The sequence below is a fragment of the Orbicella faveolata genome, unplaced genomic scaffold, assembly GCF_042242905.1.
Source record: "Orbicella faveolata isolate gen_17 unplaced genomic scaffold, um_ofav_v1 contig_35, whole genome shotgun sequence".
NCBI lineage: Eukaryota > Metazoa > Cnidaria > Anthozoa > Scleractinia > Merulinidae > Orbicella > Orbicella faveolata.
Window position 1 is genome coordinate 2,662,597 of NW_028301564.1, and position 25,259 is coordinate 2,687,855.

At 39.0% G+C, this 25,259-nt stretch overlaps 1 protein-coding gene across 1 annotated transcript; it reads right to left on the reverse strand.

Annotated features, from left to right (window-relative positions):
- Positions 1-21: 21 nt before the first annotated feature.
- LOC110048426 (serine/threonine-protein kinase Nek1-like) lies at positions 22-24,985 on the reverse strand. Its single transcript, XM_020754219.2, has 39 exons — positions 24,685-24,985; positions 24,499-24,534; positions 23,331-23,391; positions 22,631-22,672; positions 22,158-22,213; positions 21,558-21,641; positions 21,245-21,312; positions 20,846-20,932; positions 19,653-19,707; positions 19,368-19,411; positions 19,141-19,221; positions 18,086-18,161; positions 17,723-17,825; positions 17,201-17,270; positions 16,802-16,931; positions 15,602-15,661; positions 15,225-15,293; positions 14,003-14,062; positions 13,027-13,247; positions 12,489-12,582; positions 11,702-11,735; positions 11,544-11,596; positions 10,886-10,996; positions 10,536-10,610; positions 9,934-10,038; positions 9,748-9,776; positions 9,484-9,521; positions 9,278-9,369; positions 8,958-9,081; positions 7,732-8,358; positions 7,036-7,291; positions 6,394-6,478; positions 5,499-5,731; positions 4,849-4,916; positions 4,455-4,544; positions 4,300-4,374; positions 2,909-3,066; positions 1,683-1,815; positions 22-1,140 (listed from the first exon to the last, which is right to left on the reverse strand). The coding sequence occupies exons 1-39, from the start codon at positions 24,799-24,801 to the stop codon at positions 1,130-1,132; spliced, it is 4,011 nt and encodes a 1,336-aa protein (XP_020609878.2). The 5' UTR covers positions 24,802-24,985; the 3' UTR covers positions 22-1,129.
- Between the last annotated feature and the right edge of the window lie 274 nt (positions 24,986-25,259).

Consider the following 25,259-nt stretch of genomic DNA (forward strand, 5'->3'; position numbering starts at 1 on the left):
AAAACACAACTGAGTCCGGGCTATATACGTCCGAGTTTATTCTCACTCTACCATATATTAAGTGGATTTAGAGGTTATAAGTTGCTTAGCTGCCACTTCGTGAGCGCAATAAACCTTTTGTACGACTCGGTCAATGGAACAAATCTCACCATGCTCAATGGCATTGAGAAAGCGACAGCTCCCAGATCTTGCCAGACAGAATGGCGTGCTTTGAACTACGTGGCCAAGTCGTGCAGAAGGTCCATATAACTTGTAATTATTTACAAGAAACCAAAATTCACCATAGTGCAATTGAATCTTTGTTGCTTCAGTAGACGCCATTTACCACGTTTTGCCGATCGATATAATGGGTGCACGGAAGACTTCATGTTTAAACCTAACTAAAAGACAAAAGCTTGAACCTGTTCCCGCCCGACTTGTTTCTTCATCTTAAGTTATACAATACTGTAATTTTTATGCAACTAACGCTAAGAGGCTGTATTTACACTCATTAAACCCAACTTAACCAATTACAAGGGTCTTAAAGGAGTTCAGCTGATAGCCGAAAATTGGTCAAATCTACTTGTCCGCTAGAAGATGATGCACTTTTAAACTAATGACTGAAAAAAACGCCCTAAATCTAGCACAGTGGTAACCGAAATTTCATACCCTCAACTGCAAGTCACGCCAGCGTAACTTGTGAACGCAATTGAAATTGTAATGACAAAAATAATCCAGATTTCATGTTCAGTCAAATTTATGAGAATCATAAAAAAAAAATTCGATGCAGGAACTTTCGAACTTTTCAATATTTTGTTGGGAGACTCGCAAGACTTTGCAGAACAACTTAGAAAACTTTCTAGTAGTGCCTTTAGAACAGATTTTCTTACAACTACTGCATGCGACATACTTACAACACTAGAAACCCAGTGGCCACTTGTCTCCACACAAGCAAGTTGGTTAGGTTTGATTCAGACGAAATGTTGTCGCTAGTATATCACATGCAACAACTGTAAGCAAAAATTGTACCGCATAATGTTTTGCAGTTCGCAAAGTTTTGATGAATTGTTGAACTCTCTCAGACAATTTCATGATAAGCATCACTACAGCACCGTGTGAAGATCGATCCATTAATGCCAGCAATACTTGCTTACTGATTATCTGTAAAGGAAAAATAGACTAGAATTAATCAAAAGCAGCAAGGCCACCTGTTGTAGATCAACATGAGAGAGACTACAGGACTCTTTGCAATTTATATTTACGTTTGAGTTGCCAGACAGCTCCGTTACGTTTCCTGGCTCGAGTGAGGCAAGCGAGAGTGCAAATAGGTCCAAACAGGATCGTGTGCAGTATCATAGATCTAAGACCAGGTCAAACTTCGAACTTCACATGAGACGAACTAAACTGAGCAAATTAAGTTCGTGATAAGTTCAACGTTTGATAACGCCTAAGTTCGTCCGACTGAATTAAGATAGATCAACAGATCTTCTCATGAATCGAACTTAATGAAAAAGTTAAAAATGTGTATGATAGTGTATATTTTAGCCTCGAGTTTCGTTTTCGCTGCTCTGAATTTGGTTCGACGAATTGGCCCAACGGTTGAGCCATACCCGTTTGGATCGACTCAAATTGCAATTTAGTTCGTCTCATGTGGAATTCGACGTTTGGCCTGGGCCCAAGAAAACAATACAAGGCTTGCTTACCTTCAGTGTAAGCAGAATCCGCGATAACAAGGTAAAGTATTTTTGGGTACAGGTGCTCCTTGTCTCCCAGTAGTTCACTGATCTCGCCTGTTGAACTTATGTCTGCACTGTCGTCCTCATTTTCCTGAACAGCCTGGAAAGTAACAAATATAAAATGTCTCTGACCTTGGAAGCGAAAAAAGAAAGTTCTCTAATTCATTAATAATTCATCAAGATTAATCAAAGGAATTCATGATCGTGGCGGTGCTTGGATATCTGACCTTAATTAACGTCGATTTTTACGATTTATTTCTCCGATTTGTTCTTAGTTTTAGTTTCGATGGAGAAGATATATCAAACACTCATAACAGTGTTTGAACAAATTCGAAGTTCGTCAAAAATACTCCGCTACGCGTCATATTTTCAACTCTCTTCTCGGTGTTTGGATATCCCGATGAAACACTGTCTCTCGTGTTTGATATATTACGTCAACATATAGTCGAACCTCTACGACGGACAACGGCCACCTTGGGGACAGAGCAAAGCGGCCGTTTGTAGACAGGTGACCGTTATGAGGAGAGAGCACCTGTTCTTTTCGGGGGAACATCATTTACGTTTCTTTTTTTTTTTTAAATACTAATTTTAGCAAGGCTCGATTACCAGCCGCTGTTCGGGAATGGAGCCCGCGCTCCTCCCCCGAACTGACCGGACTCGAGAAAGCGGCGGAAATCGAGCCTACATTTTAACCTATAAATACCTAACACAATCAAAATATATCAAAAACTAAATAGAAACTGAGACCAACGACGCGTGGTACGGTTCAAGTTTAATGAACAATTTCCAATAAAAAATGTGGTTCTGTATTCACCGTTCGTCGGTAATTGATTAACTGGCCGTTGTCAAGAGGTTATTTGTGCAGTCGAGACGAGTTTTAGTAGCAGTTGCCTTTGTGGAGAGGTGACCGTTGTAGACAGGTTAAAATAAGAGTGAATGTATGGACTGTCCGCTGGGACCAAAAAAAGTGGCCGTTAGTGGAGGTTCGACTGTAATTCGTCGTGTTTTGTTGATACCAAAAGGTATGGAGGTAGTGCACAGTTTCTACAGAGCCAAACGAACAGCCTTTTCTGTTGGCAGTCACTATAATTTTTTTTGATGTTGTTACTTGGGTAATTATGATCACCCAACACTTCCCTAATAGCAAGTGGCGCGTTACATTGCGTGACCAAGAAATAGGGGGATTTTGGTACCTGAAGGAACTTGTAGACTCGAAGAAATCTGTCAATTCCCAATTCTTGTTCGAGCATGAGCCGTGACTCTTCCAGCCTCTGGAACAGACTCTCTTCATCCTCCAGTCGCTTCTTCTCTCGCTCCTCCTTTTTAGCGGAGTCGTCATCTTCCTCATCACCTATTTTAAAATGACAATGTCACAAAATATTTGCAGCCGTGATGGGTCGTCACGCAATCTTATCAATAAGTTTACGACCCAGCAATGGCTGTAAAGGCTGGAAGGATTAAGACAACTGGGTACTATTATTCGCTAATAATTGTTTTTACTAATGGACTCACTACAGTCGGGTTTGTGCATTTGCTCACATCCAAACTAAGGTATTTTAAAGCCTTGCAGAGGACAGCTGTTTCGTCACACTTGGGACTCATTAGCAGTACACAAGGCATAGTGGAAACAAGCTTAAAAGGCAGGATGGTCTTGTCTGCTCTCAAACTCATTAGTAATTTATCAAGTTTAAACAAAGGAAATCATGACCGTGACGGTGTTTGGACTTCTGATCTTAATTAGCATAGTTTTTTAATTTCTTTTCTCCATTTTCTCCTTAGTTTTAGTTTCGATTGAGAAGATATATCAAGCACTCAAGACAGTGTTTGATCACATTTCCAAACACCTCGACTTTCGTCAAAAATACTCCGCTACGTGTCCTATTTTCAACTCTCTTCTCAGTGTTTGGTAATAAGGTCAAACACGGTCTTTCGTGTTTGATATATTACTTCCAACTCAGTGGTGCACATTTTGGATCAACGAGCGCACCATTAGTCTTAAGCTGCGTCCCTCTAGTATGATACGGATCGGGATCAATGATTCAAGATCACTCATGTCATGGCGCATCAAAAGAATCGATGAATACACTCTGGTCAAGGACTCATCGTTTCCTTTGATGCACCATGATCCCAGCGATCTTGTATCACTGAACGTGGTCCGGATCACCCCAAAGAAAAGCAGCCCTTTGACTACCTCTAGAATCATGTTTCACAGGATAAAGAATCCTTCATTTAATCGAACTATGTTTTTCAATAGCCCTTTTCACGGTTACCTTCGCTCATTTGCATCACAATAAACTCTAGCATGTATGTGAGGCAATTTCGGGCTATTTTGTAATTTTAGCCCGAGATTGTCTCGAATCCACGTTGGATTACACTGTAATGCAAATGAGAAAAATTAACCGTGAAAAGGGTTATTGGATATTTAACGTGCACTAACAATTCTTAGCCTGTTCACAGCCTCTCTATTTTCTCCCGTCAAGTCTCCAGTTTTTCGCTGACGTCCAGTTCTCTTGCGATTCTACGATCGAATAAAAATGCGAGAAAAAAAGAGGGCTGTGAACAGTTTAGACCATTCTCCACATACCCGAATCCCAGTCCTCGTTCAGATTGGACAGTTCAGATGACGATCGTCCCATTTCCACGCCGTCACTTTCATCATCTGTAAAATAAACAAAACAAAATAAACAAAGAGTGTCATCAGCCTTCTCAGGTCAAGAATCAAAGGAAACATTTGTTTACCTTGAGGAACTTGTACGGTGTCTACGCTGTGATCCCAGTCCAGGCTGCTAGCTGTTCCACGCATGCCTTTCATGGGCGAAGGAGAACGACCTAAAATACGACACAGAAGGCAGTAAGCATTCACGGTATTTTGAGTTATTTTGGCCACGTGCAAAATTACCTTTAAATTGAAGGAAACCTGAAAATAATAGTTTACTAAGATAGAAAAACACCAAAGAGATTATAATAACCCATAAAGGAACAAGGATGGCTAGGGATGAAGAAGATTGACACGGATTAAAAAACGACGAAATTGAAAAATTTAGGCTAAACTTTTTAAGATGCACAAACCGTGACTTAACTCCCTTAAGTGCTGGAGAGACCTGTGTAAGAACAGTAGTTAGATGTACCTTACCTGTGCTAACGAGTACATCCCTCATGGAATTCAGCATGTCCTCGAATTCTTCGTTTTCTTCTTCTTCGCTGAAGAACGAGAAAATGCAGAATTGTCAAATTAGTTACAAGAGAACCACTAATTGCTGACCGAGATATTTCGAAGATCAAAATAATGTCTTTTCAATAATTAATTAGTGTTGGGACAAACAAAGCTTTATCCTGAACAAACCTTCAAAATGCCAACAGTAAAAAAAATTGCATAACATAACATTTGTCTGACGGAACAGGGGAACTTAGTACTAAATCAATTAAACCTCTCGTTCTCAATGTGCAGGAGCGATGGTCAAGCTAAACGACTTCTCGATGCAATAAAAATTGAGCCCGTACAATCAAATTGTTGCTTTGATTGTTCACTTTTGGCAGATGCATTGTAAATAGTACCGTCCTGGATAAAGCTAGAGACTGAACCTAAATTTTAAAGCAATTTTGCGAATCGTCAAACATCACCAAAGTAACGGTCCTTGTAGTCTGCGAGCAGGCTCTTTGCGTGGCAAGAAAAGTGGTAAGGAAAGGAAAAGAAAAGAAGAGCCTTCTTCTCTCCTTTTCCTTTCCTACTTCCTATCGCAAAGAGCGTGCTCGCAGGCTAGTCCTTGACACTGCTCCCTATACCTTCCAACGTTCAACTCTTCTTCTTCGTCATCTTCGTCTAGCTCTCCATCTTCCTCGTCCAATTCTTCCTCATCATCGTCTTCAATGTCTTCTTGCTCATCGTTAGTTTCCTTTCCGTCGTCCACTTCATCTTCATCTTCCTCCCCCGGGTCTGCCTCAGAAGTCTCTACACGTCCGGGGGTGGCAGTCTCGAACAACAACCGTAAGTTCGGGAGAGAGCAGGTGCGAAGCCTCTGTGATAATTCAAGGACACAATGTCGTGAATTGATTGACAGACAATAAAACCAGTCGTTGATTCTTTAAAATAACTTTATTCTACTAAAACTACCATCGTTTAAAGGATTTACGTCAAGGTTTGCGCATTTTGAAAAGTTAAGCCTTCATGGATCAAGTTCACTGTTTGTAATTCGTGATAATCTTCTCCATCCTCAACCATCCTTGTTCCTTTATGGTATATTATTGTCTCTTTGGTGTTTTTCTATCTTAGGAAACTACTATTTTCAGGTTTCCTTCAATTTAAAGGTAATTCTGTACGCAGCCAAAATAACTCAAAATACCGTGACTGAGCTCCTTTAAGTACCTAACTAAGGAAAGATCAATATTCATTGAAAATAAATTGTTCACTAAGCAAAGAAAGAGAAACCCACAGAAGTGAAGTCAAAAGCTGTTGGTCACTATTGAACATATCTTACATGACGTATCAAATAAAACCAGGCACTCTTGCAAGGTGCATAACGGCACCAACCCAAAACTAATTAACACACTGGAAGATACACTGAAGAGCCAAGAACGACAGTTAAAACAGAAACGCTGTTGGTTCAGATCAGAGATACAACAATTAACACTATTAGAAAGTTAGAGTAAATGCAGCTAAAATTATGTGTTAATAACTCACCGTAAAATTCGTATCATAAATTCCTGTTTGTAACTCTGCAGCTCGCAGGGAGTTGTTGAGTGACCCGTCAGCCGTGTGAAATGATCTGAAATCCAAGTACCTTTCTCTTACTTTAACTACTAAAATATTTACTTATGGTAAGGTTAATTCTGCATACGAGCCATTTGGCCCATCAGGCCGGAGCTTATCCCGGTTTCTGTAGCATGAAGTGACTAGGAGTATTTCTACTCCCCCCCTGGATGGGATGCTAGTCCATCACAGGGTTACCCCCAGCATTAAATTCGCCGGTACCCATTTATACACCTGGGTGGAGAGAGGCACTGTGAGAGTAAAGTGTCTTGCCCAAGAACACAACACAGTGTTCCCAGCCAGGGCTTGAACCCGGACCGCTCGATCCGGAGACGAGCACACTAACCATGAGGCCACCGCGCGTCCACATTGCGGTAAATTAGTTCATCTGTAAATTCCGTGATATGTTTCCAAGGTGAAAGAATGCTTTTACGAGTGCCAGCCTCATCTATCTATTCTTGTAATCCTACACGATAGGAGACTTACAGGATGTATTTTTTTCACTTTCGCCAAAAAGCAAAGAAAGGTCAAAACACTGTGTTAAACTTCTCACTGAAATCCAAACACACTTACAAGTCGTCAACTGAAATGTCTTGTACTTCAAGATCTTCAAACTCCTTTTCTTTCTTTTCTTCTTTACGTTCAACTCGTTCAAAGAGAGCTTCTTTTGATTCCTGTTCGGCCTGCTTAGATGACGGAGGCTCCTGGTTATTACTTGACGCAGATTCCTGTTCGGCTTGCTTGCGTGACTCGATCAAGAACTGTTGATAAGCCGCCCTGTTATCAGACTGTACCCAGGCACTTTTGGGAGATTTTGGTTGTGGAGCACCTAAAACATGAAGAGCACTGGTGATCAGCATCTGATTTCTCCTTGATATATCAACACAATGTCATTTATTCAAGCCAGGAGATTTAAGCAGCTGATCTCAAGCCAGGGAGGGGGCTCCCATGCGAGTGGGTGATCGTCGTACGTTTTAGAGGCTAACGTTAAGTTAGGAAAAAAATTGTTGAGAACGCAACGACCTGAAATGTTTCTTCCAGCCTTCAATGGTATTAAATCAGCCGTATTATAATTTCAATTTTTCATGACTTTTGTTCACAATTTCATCTTTCCCTGACTCCGAATAAAAATTCCTTGACTTTTCCCTGACCTTGAAGAATGTTTCTTCCTGAACATTTTCCTGACCTATGGCAACCTTGTTCTTAGAACTAACGTTAAATGTAGGTAGTAAGGAGAATTAACAAATTGATCCAGGAACTGAAACCTACTCTCAGTGGGTGTGCTTGCTTTTGCCTCTCCCCAGGCCCTCACTGGGCTCTTTGGTGCAGCTGGTGGTGCTGGTTTCTGAGCTGATGTTTCAGACGTCTTTTCCACCGGGATATTCTCTACGTCTTCTGTACTCAGATCTTCTGAATTCTCCGTCTTAACAGTAGCACCTTCCTTGCTAATGTCGCTCTCTTTGGTTCGTTCTGAGATTGTTTCTAAAGGAAGCGGTTTTTTCGTGTTCTCTGTCGTTGTTCCTGATATCGTTATGGTGGCTTCTCCTTGAGCGCTCGCTTCTTCAACTTTATTCTTTCTCATAATAACAGTTTTTGGAGAATCACCGGTGGGCAATTTCACCACCGTCACCCCCAGCATGGGTTGTACGGTGGGGTTTTGCACCGTGACAGTTGCACCCATTGCTGTTGATGGCCCTGCAGGTGAAGATTGCGTGACAACCGGAAGTTGAGGTTTCCTTGCAGTGTCGGGCTCGTCGTCTCCTCCCATGGTGGTTGTAACAGTCTGAAGTTTGGCGTTACCCAGAGCGGATATAATCTGGGTCATTTGTGGCTTGCTCCACTGTTTCCGGGCGGGGTCGACTGCGGGTTTCAAGACGGCATCTTGAGCGCTGGTCGCTAAAATGGAACAGCAAATAACGAGTTAGAATCTGAGCTGAGTCAGAGCCGGAGCGAACACAGGTCTATCTTCACACACTCGATACTTCCACGGGAGTCGTCGAACATTCGTTCACGGAGCTGTAAACAGATTCATGTAACACCTATGATTGCTTGTCATGTGTGGTACGAGCCAAAAGATTAAGAATATTACAAAAAAACATCACCAGCCAATACGAAGTTCTCTATAGTGCTAAGCCATCACAAAGGAATTTTCCGGGTTGACTAAGCGTTTGATGAGACGATTCTTTACACACAATTGTAGTCGACAAGGACCTATGAAATAAGCTAAAAAGAAGCTCTCTCCCTCCCCCCACCCTTACTAGTTGACCCCTCGGCACAGATACAACCATAAATAGGTTTAGTTTAGGTTCTAAGCAAAGACGATCAAAGAATGCGAAATCAAAATTGCGAGTACTTCAAATCTGACATACATGAACGCGGTCTGTTGGGAAAGACAAAGTATGGCTCGACCAAACTTGTCTGATACATAGCTACACACAAATCTTTCCATATACAGCATGTTTCCTGTTCTGTTACTTAAAATACCACTTGCTTACCTTCCATCGCAGAGGCTGTAACTTCCAATGGAAGAACGCGAAGCTGAAACGGTACCTCTCCCCAGGCTTTGCGCGGTGCCAAAGGTTCGTCCTTCTCCTCCTCTGTCATCTTACGAATATCATTCTACAACAACAGTGGGGAAAAATAAATCAGTGATAGTGTGTGAAATAATTACCTGTTTTGAGCGAGAGACAGACAATAATATTGCAGAATTCGTTTTTCACTAGAGCAGAAAACAGGACAGAAAAAAGTGCAAGAAAGTTTTCATTTTGTAAGAAATTAGACTTACAAAACCAAGACACATTTATGATTCATTTACCTCAGAATTCGATCTGAATAACATAGTGGCTCCAACTTCTTTCAGTGCCGTCTCCAGGCCTACGGGGGCGACCGCTGGCTTTGGAGCAGGTTCTACGACAAATCAATAAGCCTTGTGAGCCAAATGACACCAAAATACAAAGTATTACACACGTGAAAAAACCTGAATTTCTCAAAGCTTGAATCATAGCTGCACAGAAATCATACCTGCTGGTCTTTCGTATTTCGCTAAGGCTGGAAGAGGCCTGTTTCAAAACAGAAAGAAAAGAAGAGAAATAAGCCAAGCTATATAGTATTACTCATTTTAACGAAGTGTTCATCCTGATCACTTTCCAATTCACTTTGTAAGTGTTATATCGAGCTTTTTCCCTTTCTCTCACGACATGTTTCAGATCACCTTGCTCAAGGAATAGAAAACAGAGAAGCTTTCAAGTTAAGGCGTCAATCACTCAACGTATTTACATAACGTACCTTTTATCAGGATCTTGTCTTTGATTTTCCTGGTGAAAAAAATAAATGTATAAGCTCACAAGCAGTCTAAATGTGATATGGTACAAACTTTGTTTAAAACTAAATGGTTCTCAACCTTGAGATGGGACTTAATCAAAACTCTCCTCAGAAAAAAAAAAAAAAAAGACCTTTTAAAAATTTACAAACCTTTTCCAGCTTGTCTTTGCCCTCTTTATTAATTCTCTCCAAAATCGCTTTCTTTCTCTGTTCAAGCTGGGCTCGTAACATGGCGGCTCGCTCCTCTGCTTGGGCCTGGAAATGAAATAAAATGCAATTAGGCCGGTAAACAACGCAATAGACCAATCACGACTCAAAGAACACGCGACGCAAATGCTGTTAAGACGGGAAAATGCGCCAGAGCCAAGTCACGTGTTGCTTTAAGCCTTGCTCCTGATTGGTTGATAAGATTATGTTTGGTCTCACTGATTAGAGCACATTTCACAAGTTATAAAGGTCAGTTCAAGAGCAATACAAAACACAGGATTTCTTTCGACGAACAGTTGAAAATCGCTCTATTATACACACAACTGAGAATGGGACTGAAATCTATTCTTGCCAAAAATTATTAAAACTAAAAAACCTCTTGCCCTGACCCTATCTATCAATTACTGACTTCTACATATCTCAACGACGCGAAAAGATTTCACGAGTCGCCCATTGGGTCCCTTTGACTCCTTTGCAAAGCTAAGTTCAAGTTAACCATGTTTGTTTCCTTTTTGTTTGCTTGCTTGTTTGTTTGTTGTTTTCACCTTAAGATCAGCAATTTTCTTTTTCCTGGCTGCAGGATCATAACGTGGATCTCCTGGAATCATCACATTCTCCTTCTGCAAGAAAAAGATCCCAAGCTTGTATTTCGTATTTAGTAACTGGAAACAGAAAATCCCCTGAACCACAAACTTAATGCTCCTGCAAGTGCAAGGGAACTCGTGTTCGTTATTGCGTATTCGCCTTTACTTTTCTTACTAATGCTACACGAGAATGCTATGAAAGCAAGAACCCTTGCACATTTTAATTGTTTCATTTCAAAAGTGCAAATGACATGGAAATATTTTTTTGGTTGAAAAACGAATGAAGAAAACCATTAACTGTCCTTCAATACCTGTGCTGGCGGTACTTCCACGGGAGCACGCACTCCAGCCATTCGTCTTTGAAGTTCTTTTCGTTCTTGGAAGTTTTGCCGTCTGATGGCTTCCAAACGAGCAAGATACTCCTGAAGGAAACAAGGGACAAGACAGTTAAAGACATTTACAAGTCTCAAAGCAAAGGCTCTATCTCTCGCACGACACAGCGGCAGATGGTATGCTGAGCTTTACAAGAGTTCAGCCGAGTGAATGGGAGGGGGGAGGGGTGGGGGTATGGTTTTCAGCAAATCTTTGTCGAGGCACTAATAAACTTTCTGATTTTTACGTACCATTCAGAGAACAGCACGAGCTTCGAGACTACGTCGAAATGTATCACGCCGTCGTGAACGGTAGCAACTTATGCAATGACCTGAAATCTACCTGCCTGCACGAATTCAACGTTTCCCAACTTTTACTTGATTACGATGTCGTGGGTTTTATTTCACAAAACTGGCTTGTTGCAGCTCTGCTCAATGTTGCAGTAAGAGGAATTTCAAATGACATTTGCGTAACTCGCAGGACCTCGCCTACGACACGGTCTAAAATGGCCTTGTCACAAAACATCGCCTGACAGATAGACCTAATTAGAAGAAAGTCATTTTCTGTGTATGTCTTCGTAAAGAATATAAGTCAAACCTTTTCTTTTGCATCCTTTCCTGACACAGCATCTTTTTTACCAGGAACGTTTGCTGTAGAAAACGGCAAGATAACGTAAGGAGCAAGAACAACGCAAGGCAATGAACTTGAAACGAAAGTCTTAAAATATGAAATTTTCAGTAAATCAATTCACCAACCTGGCGGATAATGATCGGGCAGAACATTGAAATTCTAAGTAAAGAGGAAAAATAAGTAAGAACAATTAGAAAAGCAAGTTTTTCAGTAACAAAAGCCTGTAGTCGATTTTCCCCAAATATTTTAAAGGAGCCACGCGAAGGATACAAAACATGAAATATGTAGACGAGAGTTTTCACGTTCATCACGTTCGTCACGTTTATCATCACGTTCGTCACACTCATACGTCCCTAGCACATGTACTAATCATCCCTGCTTATGGTTTTGATTATCCCTTTATGGTGTTTTTCCACATGAGGAAACTGTTAGGGTGAATTTCCTCAGACTTCAAAGTAATTTTGAGCATAGCTTCACCATCAGAAGGGAGGCGCGGTGGCCTCATGGTTAGTGCGCTCGTCTCCGGATCGAGTGGCCGGGGACATTGTGTTGTGTTCTTGGGCAAGACACTTTGCTCTCACAGTGCCTCTCTCCACCCAGTTGTATAAATGGGTACCGGCGAACTTAATGCTGGGGGTAACCCTGCGATGGACTAGCATCCCATCCAGGGGGGAGTAGAAATACTCCTAGTCGCTTCATGCTACAGAAACCGGGATAAGCTCCGGCCTGATGGGCCACTTGGCTCGCATGCAGACTTTACCTTTACCTTTCACCATCAGAAGCTCTTGCTTGGGATCTGCAACTCTTTCATAAACCCTCTACTTCCCAAGAAAGATTGAAAGCTAATTTCCTCTAGCAGTGTCGGTCCATTGTCTAGTAAACAGCCAAGGAGAATATAAAACACAATCATACCTGTCCTCGGGCTCTATTTCTCTGCGCATCTCTCTTTCTGTTCCAGAACTCTTCTAAGACACGAGCCCTTTCTGCAGCTCCGGCTGCTGAAGCTCTGTACGGAAGAACAAGAAATAGATTATCAAGCTCTGTAACAATCTGATTGTGGTTTTTGGACATCTGATTTACTGATTACAACAAGCCACAAAGCAAGACCAAATAAATAAACTACACTCTACATTTTCCAAATCTCAAGCCCATTTTCAGTCTTAAGACTACACGAAATGGTATTTATGGGAGTCAAACCTCAATCTATCAAGAATAAAAATTAGCGATAATAATTTTGAAGGACGTTTCGATGGCTAGTTCATCATTTTCAAATTCGTAAAACTAAAAGTCAGATTCTTGTGTTTGTTTTTTATTGCATGTCGTTGTGATTACGAACTTGAAAATGAACGAGTCCCTGAAACGTCATCTAAAATTATTATCACTAATTAAAATTTTTATTCTTAATTGTTTATCCAAAGCCTCCGTCGTTAAATCTCAAACCATAGCTCACCTATCTGCCTGCCCCTGTTTAGCAGCATCCCATGCTAAGTTCACAGGGTTCACAGCTGGTGCTCTGTTAGCCTCGTTGGCAGACACAGGCCTACCAGCCACTTTGACAGCCGCTTGTTTGTTCCGTTCTTCTGCTGAGAGCGGGCGAGCAGGTTTGTTCTCTTTACTTTCCTTGTCATTTCCCTTTGCTTGGTACTTCTGCATTGCTTGTGGCTGCTTTTTCTGTAAGGGGAAGGTAAAGGATAATGATCTTTATCAGCCCTGGCTACGGTGTTTATCATTAAGTGTTTTATTATCCCTCCCAAGTCAATAATAGAACAACTGCCAAAAAATTATTTGCTTGACACCGGCTGACACACAAATTTGCCGCATTTTCAAGGTGCACGACCTGATCACGAGCGAGTCGAACGTTCAAGTTGTTGTTTCCCCTGGGGAGTTAGTGAGTTTTGACCCATGACACGTGACATGTCCTCCCCCAATCGGAAAACGTGTTTGAGTTGGGAAGTATAACGATGTTATATTATGAGCATGCGTACAATATGAAGATTGAAAGTGAAATCAGGGAAAGCTTGGAGTTTTCCCTTCCCTATTTTTTCCTCTTCTGATTTTCAAGATGATCCAGTCAGGGAGAAGCATCTTCTTAACAGTCAAGCATAACGTGGTGTAATTTTTGCACCTTTTTCAGCCTTAGTAAGCAATGAAATACATGTGTACATGTAAACTACTGGCTGAAAAAGTGTCTCAAAATCTGGTACATTTTTTAAATTCAAAAAAGTTCACAAACATACATGTAGTAAATCACAGAGCCCATTTAGGTTATGGGGCTCTATGGCATCACCTTATAAAGGAGCCAAGGAACAAAAAAGTCAGCATTATTGATTACGCTCTACGATACGAGAAGCCTGGTCTCTGAGTGACAAAGCAGAATTCCAGGCACTCCTCCCTCTCTTTTAGACCCTGAAGCGACTGACACTTACAAATATGTCCTGCTGATTTGGTTTAGCACCAGCTGCTGGATCTGACGGCTTTTTCTCCTTCTACAAAACAACAAAGGTTGAAAACCTTTTTACATGTACAAGACAACAAAACCATTATTTGCAAAATAAGGAATTCAAGGAAACCTCACACTACATTAGATAAACTGTAGGTTAGAATAAATTAGTAAACCATTTGATTCTTTAAAATGAGTTTAACTATTTAAACTATTGTTGGAAACTATTTTAATTTATCTTTGCTTATTTTTACATTAATCGCACATGAAAGTATGATATTTATTCCTAAAAAATTAGCTAGTGGTCTTAGATTTCTCACACCTTTCATTATAATAATTATTTTTGTACAACACATTAATTGTGATTGTGATTATATACAATTAGTAATTATAAGTATTTAATTAACAGGTTTTTTTTAAAGAATATGGATATTTATTTTAGCTTTATAGCCCTATAATTTAAGAATTGTCTAACAATCAAAGGTTTTATTTTTTCAAATCTGACTGAGAGATGCAGTCATACCCCAGAGAAGAGAGTGTCTTGCATTAGCAGAATCAAGTCGATCAATTGCACGCAGGTATTAAGAACAAAACATGACTGAAGACAATTGTCCTGGAGTTTATAGAGGCATGCTTGAATATCGCACTCCTGAAAACAAGAGATCCGTCTCAAAATGTCACTGATTTTGATGAGTTGTTAGTGAATGCCAAAATTGTGACTTCTTTTAACAAACACAAATGTACGGCATGTTCGTGAATAAATTATTAATTTCGTGACGGATTGAATGAACGCATGTGAATAGAGATTTGATTTGTAAATCAGTGTGGATGGGCAATCTGAACAAATGCCTTTACCATTACTTTGCCAGCATTTTACTGCAAAAATATATCTCTTGTTGCTCACGAGTGCCTCTCTTCTGCTAACATAAAAAGCAATATACCATGGGTGTTTATATTTTACGTGTAATAAAGAAAAGTCCAGAAGTTTCAGTTGTAAAACAACACCTCCTCTCCTCTCATACTGTTGCACAAACACGTAAGGTCTTAGTTGAAAAGCAAAATAATGGAACAAAAAGTTTCAGGAAATTTCAGTTGAAAATTGTGTCCCATAAGAATGGTTCTGCATGGTTAACATGTACAACAAACATGGAGAACTAGCACTTAAATCTAAAGAAATCCAAAGTGAGCTTCACAAAATTTAATCTCACCTCTGGACTAAGCCCAACACTAAGAGTGTTCTTCCATGCCTGCTCACGAGCTCTGTTAATTTGGTCACGCTAAAGAAAATAAAGTTGACATGTTTTGAATATTCCATCAATATTTGGATAGCTTCCACACAGTACTATATAAGGGGGAACATACAAGCGAGAGCTGTAATTCTTTTCATGTACATTTAGTGTGTACCTTTAACATGTCTAGTTTTTGCAATCTCAATTTTAGAAGAAAAACTAAAGAGCAAATGAATGAGCAAATAACAAAACTGTGGGATTAGCTTCTGGTCTTAGCAAATTGGCCAGATCTTAATTTTTATTGTGAACTATCGTGAATGATCTTTTCATTGATTCATAACTTATAGTTTGATTACCTGTTGACGTTCCCATCTTTGCTGCTGAACCTTCTTCATGTGATCCTGGTACATCTGCTCCTGCAATGACACCATCAAAAGAATACAGACTTTCCACAATCCACTTTTTTAATAATATCTAAATAATTCATGAATATGTGAAGGTGAATTAATCACATGACACAAGCATGGGACAAAGAAAAATTCTAAGTCCCCGACAGGAATCAAACCCATGACCTCCCGAACACCGGGCAGGTGCTCTATCCACTGAGCTACGAGAACTCATGGAGAGCAAGGCCATTTAAATGAGTTCATATATGATAGGTGTCCTGCATACTGCTAGGATCAACGCTATCGAAGTCATCGTGAGTAGTGATAAGTTAATAAAGATGGCGAATTTTAAGCTCGGTAATGAAATGTGAAGGTGAATTAATCACATGACATGAGCATGGGACAAAGAAAAATTCTAAGTCCCCGACAGGAATCAAACCCATGACCTCCCGAACACCGGGCGGGCACTCTATCCACTGAGCTACGAGAACTCATGGAGAGCAAGGCCATTTAAATGAGTTCATATGTGACAGGTGTCCTGCATACTGCTAGGATCAACGCTATTGAAGTCATCGTGAGTAGTGATAAGTTACTAAAGATGGTGAATTTTAAGCTCGGTAATGAAATGTGAAGGTGAATTAATCACATGACATGAGCGTGGGACAAAGAAAAATTCTCAGTCCCTGACAGGAATCAAACCCATGACCTCCCGAACACCGGGCGGGTGCTCTATCCACTGAGCTACGAGAACTCATGGAGAGCAAGGCCATTTAACTGAGTTCATATATGACAGGTGCCTGCATACTGCTAGAATCAACGCTATTGAAGTCATCATGAGTAGTGATAAGTTAATAAAGATTTAAATTGATAAAGATTTAATTTAAATTATGGATAGCTGGAAGAAGGGAGGTGTGGATGGTGAGCCATCAGTGTCACTCCCCCCTCCCCCTGCAGTACAGCTGTAGGTACTGATGATCAACTCAAAACTAGATCCTCAATGTTTACATGAATCAAGAATCCTGTAACAAGGCAGCTTTAATTTTTGAGTTTCGAGGGAAAAGGGATTTTGAGGAGATGATTTATCTCTTGAATACAGAACAAAAGCAACAGTCTGAGTACCACCCTTTGCATAGTTTCCTTTACTCATGCAAGTGTAGGTTGAATACCTACCTGATTCTGTGCCATTTCTTTACGTCTTCTTTCACGAGCGTCCAGTTCTTTTTTCTTGTCATTAGGTTTCTCCTGTGCAGCACTGCTTGGTCTGGAAGGTTTTTTGCCAGCTTCTCCAGAGTTGGGCCTCCTAAAAATAAAAAGACAATGTAGTTTTCTAGTAAGTACAGTGTACTTCTAATATTAAGTCCACTGTTTTACATTTACCACACTGAAAACTTAAAAGTTCTCACATTTGTTTGGTTCTCTTTTAACTAATTGTATGTGGCAAGTATGTTTTGCTGCTGGAGTACACACACTTAAAATGGTTCCTGCAATATTTGCCATTTCTGTTTGTAAAACTGCAGCTAAGCAATGTAATAGCATTAAAAACAGTTTCACATAGTTACTTGCACTCACTTTGCTGGAGGCTTCTTTTTTGCAACAGACACTCCGTACTTGGCTTTTGGCTTGCTGTACTTTTGTGGTGCTGAAAAATATACACATGACTTGTACACATAGAAACAAACATCATCAATAAAATTTAGAAGGTGAAGAGTGAAGTCTACATACGAGCCAAGTGGCCCATCAGGCCGGAGCTTATCCCGGTTTCTGTAGCACTAAGTGACAAGGAGTATTTCTACTCCCACCTGGATGGGATGTTTGTCCATCTCAGGGTTACATCCAGCATTAAATTCATCACTACCCAATGATACACTTGGGATGAGAAAGGCACTGTGAGAGCAAAGTGTCTTGCCCAACAACACAACACAATTTCCAGGGCCAGGACTCAAACCTGGACCGCTCAACCTGGAGTTGAGCACACTAACCATGAGGCCACCATGCCTCTATACAAAACCACATATTAAATGACAACAAGAAGACAAGACATGATTTCTAGGGCACGACATTATTTAAAAAGTGCATCATTGGAATACTGACCTGGAGCTGGCTTGACAGGCTGTTTGGGAGGCATTCTTTGTTGGCCGAACACACCCAAGGGTTTATGATGGATTACTGTGTGACTGAACTCTTCTGCCATAACCTGCAGGAAAGATACAAATGAAGTAACACTGATTAGTTTGCCATCATTATTGATGACAATACTGTGGGCATGGCTCAGTTGAGAACATCAGGGGGGGGGGGGGGAGGGTGATGTTGCAATCAGAAAGTTTTTTGGCAGTAAATATATACATGTAACAATAAACATACTTTGAAAACTTGGACAACAAAGCCACAAAAACTCTGCAGACAATATTGACACTTAACACGAAGGGTTAAGTTAGTCCTGAACCAACAACTGACCTCTTGCGACAAAAACTTCTCAATTCTCTTCTGAATGAATGGTTTCTTTAGGATGGAGTTAACTGATGGACGATCACTGCAAAATACCACGAAAAATCACAGGAAAGATGTTAAAAAATAATGAATTTTAATTTTGGGTGGTAAACAATATTTTACAAATGAGCGCAGCAGGTGAGTAAAATATTAAACAAAACAATTATTCTTGTCACAAGGTCTGAAAAATTTGTAAACGAAGCTTTCGACTGTATCACTTCATTTACAAATTTTTCAGACCTTGTGACAAGAATAATTGTTTCGTTTATTTATACACCAAGGTCAAGATTGAGCGTACATAGTCATTGAGTAAAATATTGTTTTTAACATAGGAATAATTTTGTTTTTAATACATAGACAAACTGACTGTTTACACAAACAACCATGAAAAGGCAGGAAAAAAAAGCAATAATAATAATTATATGTATATCTTCACTAGCCAAGTGAGGATATGAAAAACGTGCCACTCAGGTCCCAGATGTGGTTTCATATGAATTTTACCAATGATGTATTTTCCAGTAAAATACTCATGTCTATATATTATGATAATTAAAAATACATGTAGTATACTTTAGTGTCTAAAATAATGCATGAAGATGATGTCAGGTGAACTGTGTCACATGGGATGCTACTTTTCATTGCAGGGTTTTTCTCAACATTAAATTTACTGAAGGTATACCTGTATCCATTTCTACACCTACGAGAAGAGAGGCAATGTGAGAATTACACTGTAGCTTTGTGGTCAGGAACATTAACCTCGTCAACAAACAATGAGCTTAAGGAATGGTGCCTGAAAGGATGGTGAGGCCTGAGGGCAAACTAAACCAAGTGCATAGGGTATCCATGACAACCCTGTGAGCGGCAACCACCAGGAACTTAGCCTAAATGACATTTAGCCCCATTAACCAAGGCTCAAAACCCAGACTGCTCAATCTGAAGTCCACCAAGCCAACCACTGGGCCACCATGTCTCTTGCATGCTACAAGCCAAAAGCCTTTTCTGATGATACTGCAATTACTTACTGTGCATTTCGTTTCAGCAACTGTGCAACCAAGCCTCTAATGTCTGCACTATACTTGTAAGGGATAGGTGGGTATGAACCCCTGATAAAAAAGAAAAAATTCAAGATTTATTATATTCTTCATAAATAAGTATTCTACATTAAAAACACAGGAAAATAACTACAAGCAGCTAAAGTGTGCACACTATTTTTTAATGTCAAAATCTGTTTTGGACATACAGGTCTTACCTTATTATTTTCAAAACCAAATTTTTCATATTTCCTGCTTCAAACTGCATGAAAAAAAAAAACAAACACAGAGTTAATAAACAAGGAAAAAAGTTGCTCTCCAACTGGTGACTAAGAAAATGATCACAATGTTTCAGTTTGGAAGAAAAGTGAATACAAGACTCGAGACAGTCATTTTCTCGATCTAATGGCTGGAGTGGAGGTTTGCACACATTTTCACTACACAGAAAAAGGTGTCTGGCTGAAATGAATATAATGTTACATATAAGTGGTTACATTACTTACAGCATGTTTGAGGGTCAAAAGTTCATAGAGAACACATCCAAGGGACCAGATGTCACTAAGCAAACAAATAAAACAATATTATTATCTATTCAATTAATACATGACTTTATTATATGGCTGTGTCTCACAAGGACTGGGAACTACTGAATTCACAAATTTGATTGGCTGAAATCGATATTGACCGCGGTCTAGATTTTCCTATCTACACCGGCATCCAGACCGGTTTCATTTTGCATTGAAAAAGTAGCAAACTAAAACACAAAAATGTTCACCATTTTCTTTTATTTTCTTCTGAATCATTTATGGAAGTGCCAGAAAGTCTGATGACAAAAAAAAAATGTAAAGAGGACGAGCAAATTTCAGCAGGTTTAAGTTAAGCTCATTGCCGTTCGCAAGCAAAATGTCAGCAAACCAGTTACATTAAACGAATTCGAAAGTTTTCTTCTTTGCCATATAATAAACATCTTATTAACCGAACTAAGTCGGTCATTATGGGAGAATCTTGACCTCGGTCATGTGTACAGACCTCACTGCGTTCGGTCTGTACTCACGACCTCGGTCAAGATTCTCCCATACAGACCTCCTGCTTGGTTAATAAGAGCTAAGTATACACTGTGTGTGGTACCACTACATGTATTTACTGATCATAATTATCATGATGACATTGAACCTACTGTCAGTGCATGTAACAATGACTAACTAAAGATTAGTAGCTTGGATTTGGTTCATAAATGTCACTTAACTTGAAGGTCTACAAAACAAATAATACCAGAAATCAAGACATTATATGGACTTGGTCTAACTTCTATCATACTTAATCCCATCAGGGTGAAAGAAAACCAATTTGCGAACTTGCCCTTTGAGCAAGCTGTAACTATGATGTACACCCAGCAGCTTGAAAGTCATTCTCAGTAGTACATGTAGCCACAAAAAAAATCCATCTCTTACAGCACTCCAGACTGTAAGTTGAATTTTTTTCTCAACAATTTTCCCAGGAAACTCAACTTGCCTGACAGGCAAGTGAAGGTCAGAATCACCCAACTGCAAAATAGATTCACCCCAGACTATTGGACATGGCTATCTTTGCAAGCTGCCCATACATGTAGTTATAGATCTAACTTACATATACATGTAATAATAATGGTTTGGTAGGTCTTTCATGCAATGTACAACAAGAAAAGTAGTTGACAAACCTCTTATTATTGTAAGGTCTGTTTTCGCATATTTCTGGAGACAAGTAATACGGAGTACCAATACAAGTACGAGCTAGTTCCACAGTGCTGAAAATTCAAGAATAGTGAATTGTAAAGTAAAACTTTTAACTGCATTTCCTCAACTAATGCTCCTCTACTACTATAAGTACCCTTTTAGAAATGTTTGCAAAGAAAACCCCAGTCCTTTTCCTAAACTATGTCAGAAAGAATGTATTGAATATTAATTTATTGCACCATTTCACCAAGTAATATTTACCTGAGGGTAATTGAAATTTACTGGCCCACTGGGCAAGTGGATTTCAATTTTTCCCCCACCACCAGATGTATACTTTAATCATTAATCACAGCAAATGATAATAAAATAATAAAACTGATCACCTGTGTAAAACTCTTGCAATTCCAAAATCTCCTAACTTGACTATTCCATTCTTTGTTAAAAATATGTTCTATAAAATACAAAACATATTAAATACGTTACAGTTACAAAAGTTTATTTACAACTTCTACAATTAATTGAAGAAAAAGCAACTGACAGTGTATAAATATGTATATAGTTCATAGGTGTACAGTAATTTTAATAAGTACATGTACATATTGAAATGTAACTATGTAGAATGCTCTGACTTGTAAATTTTTCAAATGAATCGGAAATAATTGATCCATGAATGTTAATTAATAATTAAAAACAAACCTGTGATTTTATATCTCTGTGAAGGATTTTTCTATCATGAACATGTTTCAATGCCAGGCATATCTGTACAAAGTAGTCCAAAACCTGGAATAAAGCAGTCAAATTAATGATTCTGCAGTTTGATGTAAATCTCCCCTAACAGACACTTGAGACTGCACCACATCAACTGACATCATTACAGCCCAAAGTTTTCTGGCTGCCATGTTTCAGAGGGAGGAGTTATCAAACTTGTTTTCTTTCAACCAACATGGGAAGGATTTTCTTTTGAGAAGCATTTTATTGACAGTGCATTAAATAAAAAAGTGATAACTTCAAATAGAATGCATTTTGTTGTTTAATTTTTTGATTTTCAAGCAGAACCAGGTCATGTAGAAGGTTTTTGTTAACCTTTTGCTGTGGCGTTTGAGCATACATCATCTCACAGGTGAACCAAGAAGTCAGTGTTTTACTGTTGTTGGCAGTTCAATAAATACAAGCCATACTTTATATACTTAAAAGTAAACTACATGTATTAGACTGAAAAACCATACTGAGTACTTAAAATGCACTTGAGGGCTTAATTTACTGTATTTACATATACTGTTTAATTAGTACACTTACCTGTTCTTCTGGAAGCTGTATTCCACGTTGGTTATTAATCCTTTTATACAAGTCACCTGAAGATCAGTTTGACAAAAAATCAATTCCACAGACATAAACTGTGTATATTGGCTGCGTGTTTTTCTCCTGCATTTTTTGGAATAACTACGAAAATGGACCATGTATGGTAATTATGGGGCCAAAATTCCTGGCAAGCAGTAAAATTAATTTCTGAAGTTGTTTACATGTACATGTAAGTTTGAAAATTTTACAACAACTGCGAAAAATATCAATAATCATTAAAGTCTAAGAATATGTAATTTCCCCAAACATTTGTCTAAGTTACAACTGGGAGAAAACCACATAATTCATGAATGACACAAGGTGTGGAAAACTGTGATTTGCATTGATTGTGCATTAAATGGAGTAAACATTTAATATACCATTTTAATATTTAGCAATATAATTACAACATCCAGATGCATTATAGTTACCTGCTTCGCAATAATCCATAACAATATAAAGGTTTCCATTTTCTGATAGAAATCAAACAAAAAGAATGGTTATTACAAATATGAATTCTGGAAACATGGTGTATAAATTTCAATGCTCATAACATTCATTTAATTCTGATTGCCTTTTTAGTCTTAGTGCGACTTCCTGGTGAGTCATTATTTTAACACAAGGCAAGTTCTGTAGAGACATACACATGTGTAGTACTTCAAGAAAGCATACATGTATGTCTCCATTCACACACACATGACATGATTCACCCTTTTTATGAATCATGCCATGTGGCCTTGTCAATCATAAAATATGGTTGTGGTAAGAAATAGATACCAGAAAAGAGCATAGAAATAATGTGATGAAATCGCATTACTATGATTTCAAATTTTGAGGCCACTTCATTTTGGCATCTACTTCATACAACCATTTATTTGTTTTATTATTTACAGGATCTCGTGTCACAGTCATGTAAAAGACCTATTCTTCCATTGCTAAAGATACGTGTATCTCTGATATTCAACCTGAAAAATCAACACCCAATCAGACACTGCTTGGACCTGTGATGTCTTTTGAGCAGGAGAAATGAGTTGCAAAGGGAGACATCTGCTTATATAACTTAGGCAGACAGAAAAAGTGAAGCCTACATGTACATGTAAGTGTCTATTCACTTTGGCAATAAATTCTTACCTTCAAATGACTCTTGATAGGACACAATGTTTGGGTGTTTTAACTGGGCCAAAACCTTCACCTATGAAGAGCAAAAAGGCTGTGTTGATAACATGTACCAGTATATTATTGTGGTTAAAAATCCTTGCAATGCAATTGAAAAATTGAGCAGGTTCTGATTGGCAAAGAGAAATTACAGGAGATCTGGAGAAATTCAGCACAGAAAAAAGCAAATTCAGTGCAAATAACAACCAAGATGGGGAATATTGCCTTCATCAGTTTTATAAGGACCACACTGTGCTTGGTCAGTACATAGTTAATAGTCTCCTCTACTAACTATGGTCTGTACTGCCATGAACTTGGGCCAATATTCCCCGGTAGGGCCTTGCACTCAATTAGTGATCTTGAGGTTATCAGATTTTTCAAAGACTGTTAACTATAAATTGCAACAACTTTCAGACTTGTACAAGTATTTGGAAATCTTTACTTCATTTGTACATGTATTTGCTTGAATTTATTTATTCCAAATTGAACTCAAAATCATGTGATTACTTTTAAAAACGAGTTTGATTTACGTTATCAGAACAGGGTCATAACCATGACATGTTCTGATTGGCACAAAGCAGTGGTGTGCAATATGAACCTGGGAGGGGGTGGGGAAAGGTTGCAGTCAGACTCATCTGAGCATTCCCCTGCAGAATTTTACTGAATCAAATGCTTTTAAAAATTCATTTTCAACTAAGCACTAGTAAGTTATTTTTACTTTTTCATACACTTAAGCCTATTCGATGATGGAAACATAAACATTTACGGGCAAGTTGAGTTTCTTCATATACATGTAGAACCTTGGAATCAGTAAAAGCCTATGCACATGTATGCAAGCTTGAGTACTGTCCATGTAAACAAACCCCATTTTTAATCTAATCTGGTGTGGTAAACCGAAAAACAAAACAAAAATAGCTATCGCATATTTTAACTGTACGTTTAAAACAGTGATTTCATGTACGAAAAATATAAGTAATCGCGAAAATTTTGCAGAAATCTACATTAATTCCTACATGTACGCAAGCTTTAATTGGTTCTTACATGTACTGTACTTGTGTTCACTGTTGTGTTTGTTTGTCGTAAAATGAAGTAACAAAACTTATTAAAATAGCAGAGAGGTATTTTCTGGAGTCTGTAATGTTACCTCTTTTCTGGATTCTTCTCTTTCTTTAGGAGACATCTGCACAACAAAAACATTGAGCGGAAGTTGAGTTTCAAACGCTCAGCTTACAAACTAAAAATGTAAATTTTGGCATCGATCGATCTGCATCAAAATTAAACTATCCTCGTCTGGGAGAAACTTGGACTGCAAATCTTTAGCACGACACACCTTTGAAATGCTGATCTCCTTGATAACATACTGTTTTCCATCGGTCTTTTTCTTTACCAACAACGCTTTTCCAAACGAACCTTCGCCGATCTTCTTCACACGCACGTAACGATCCATTTCTGTGGATCTATTTCCTCCTAAAGCTTATTTTCCCCGAAGCAGCGAAACTTTATCAGCATTTCTACCGGATTATTAAAAGGTAATGCAGGGTTTCGTGAAATCTATAGCGGTAACTAACACAACGTATCGAAGGAAAAGTTTAGAAAATGGCGCCGGAAAAGAAATCTCGTTGAGTGTGAGCCTGCGTAAAGTGAAAATGCGGTCCGCGAATTGTCAATGAGAGCGTGCGCACAAGACTGATATGGAAAATCGAAACTTGAATGGACTTCTGAATACAGGAAAATGCAGAGGTGATGGATACAGTGTGTTTGGAATCCATAGCAAACAAATTACTGCCAGTATAAAAAAGAAATTCGTCAACTCTGTGGACAGGCCATGTACTCCGTAAGGTAACTCAAAGCCAGTGAAAGGAGGAACAAGGAATTTCATCAAATTCCAAATTCAGAAGCGCCAAT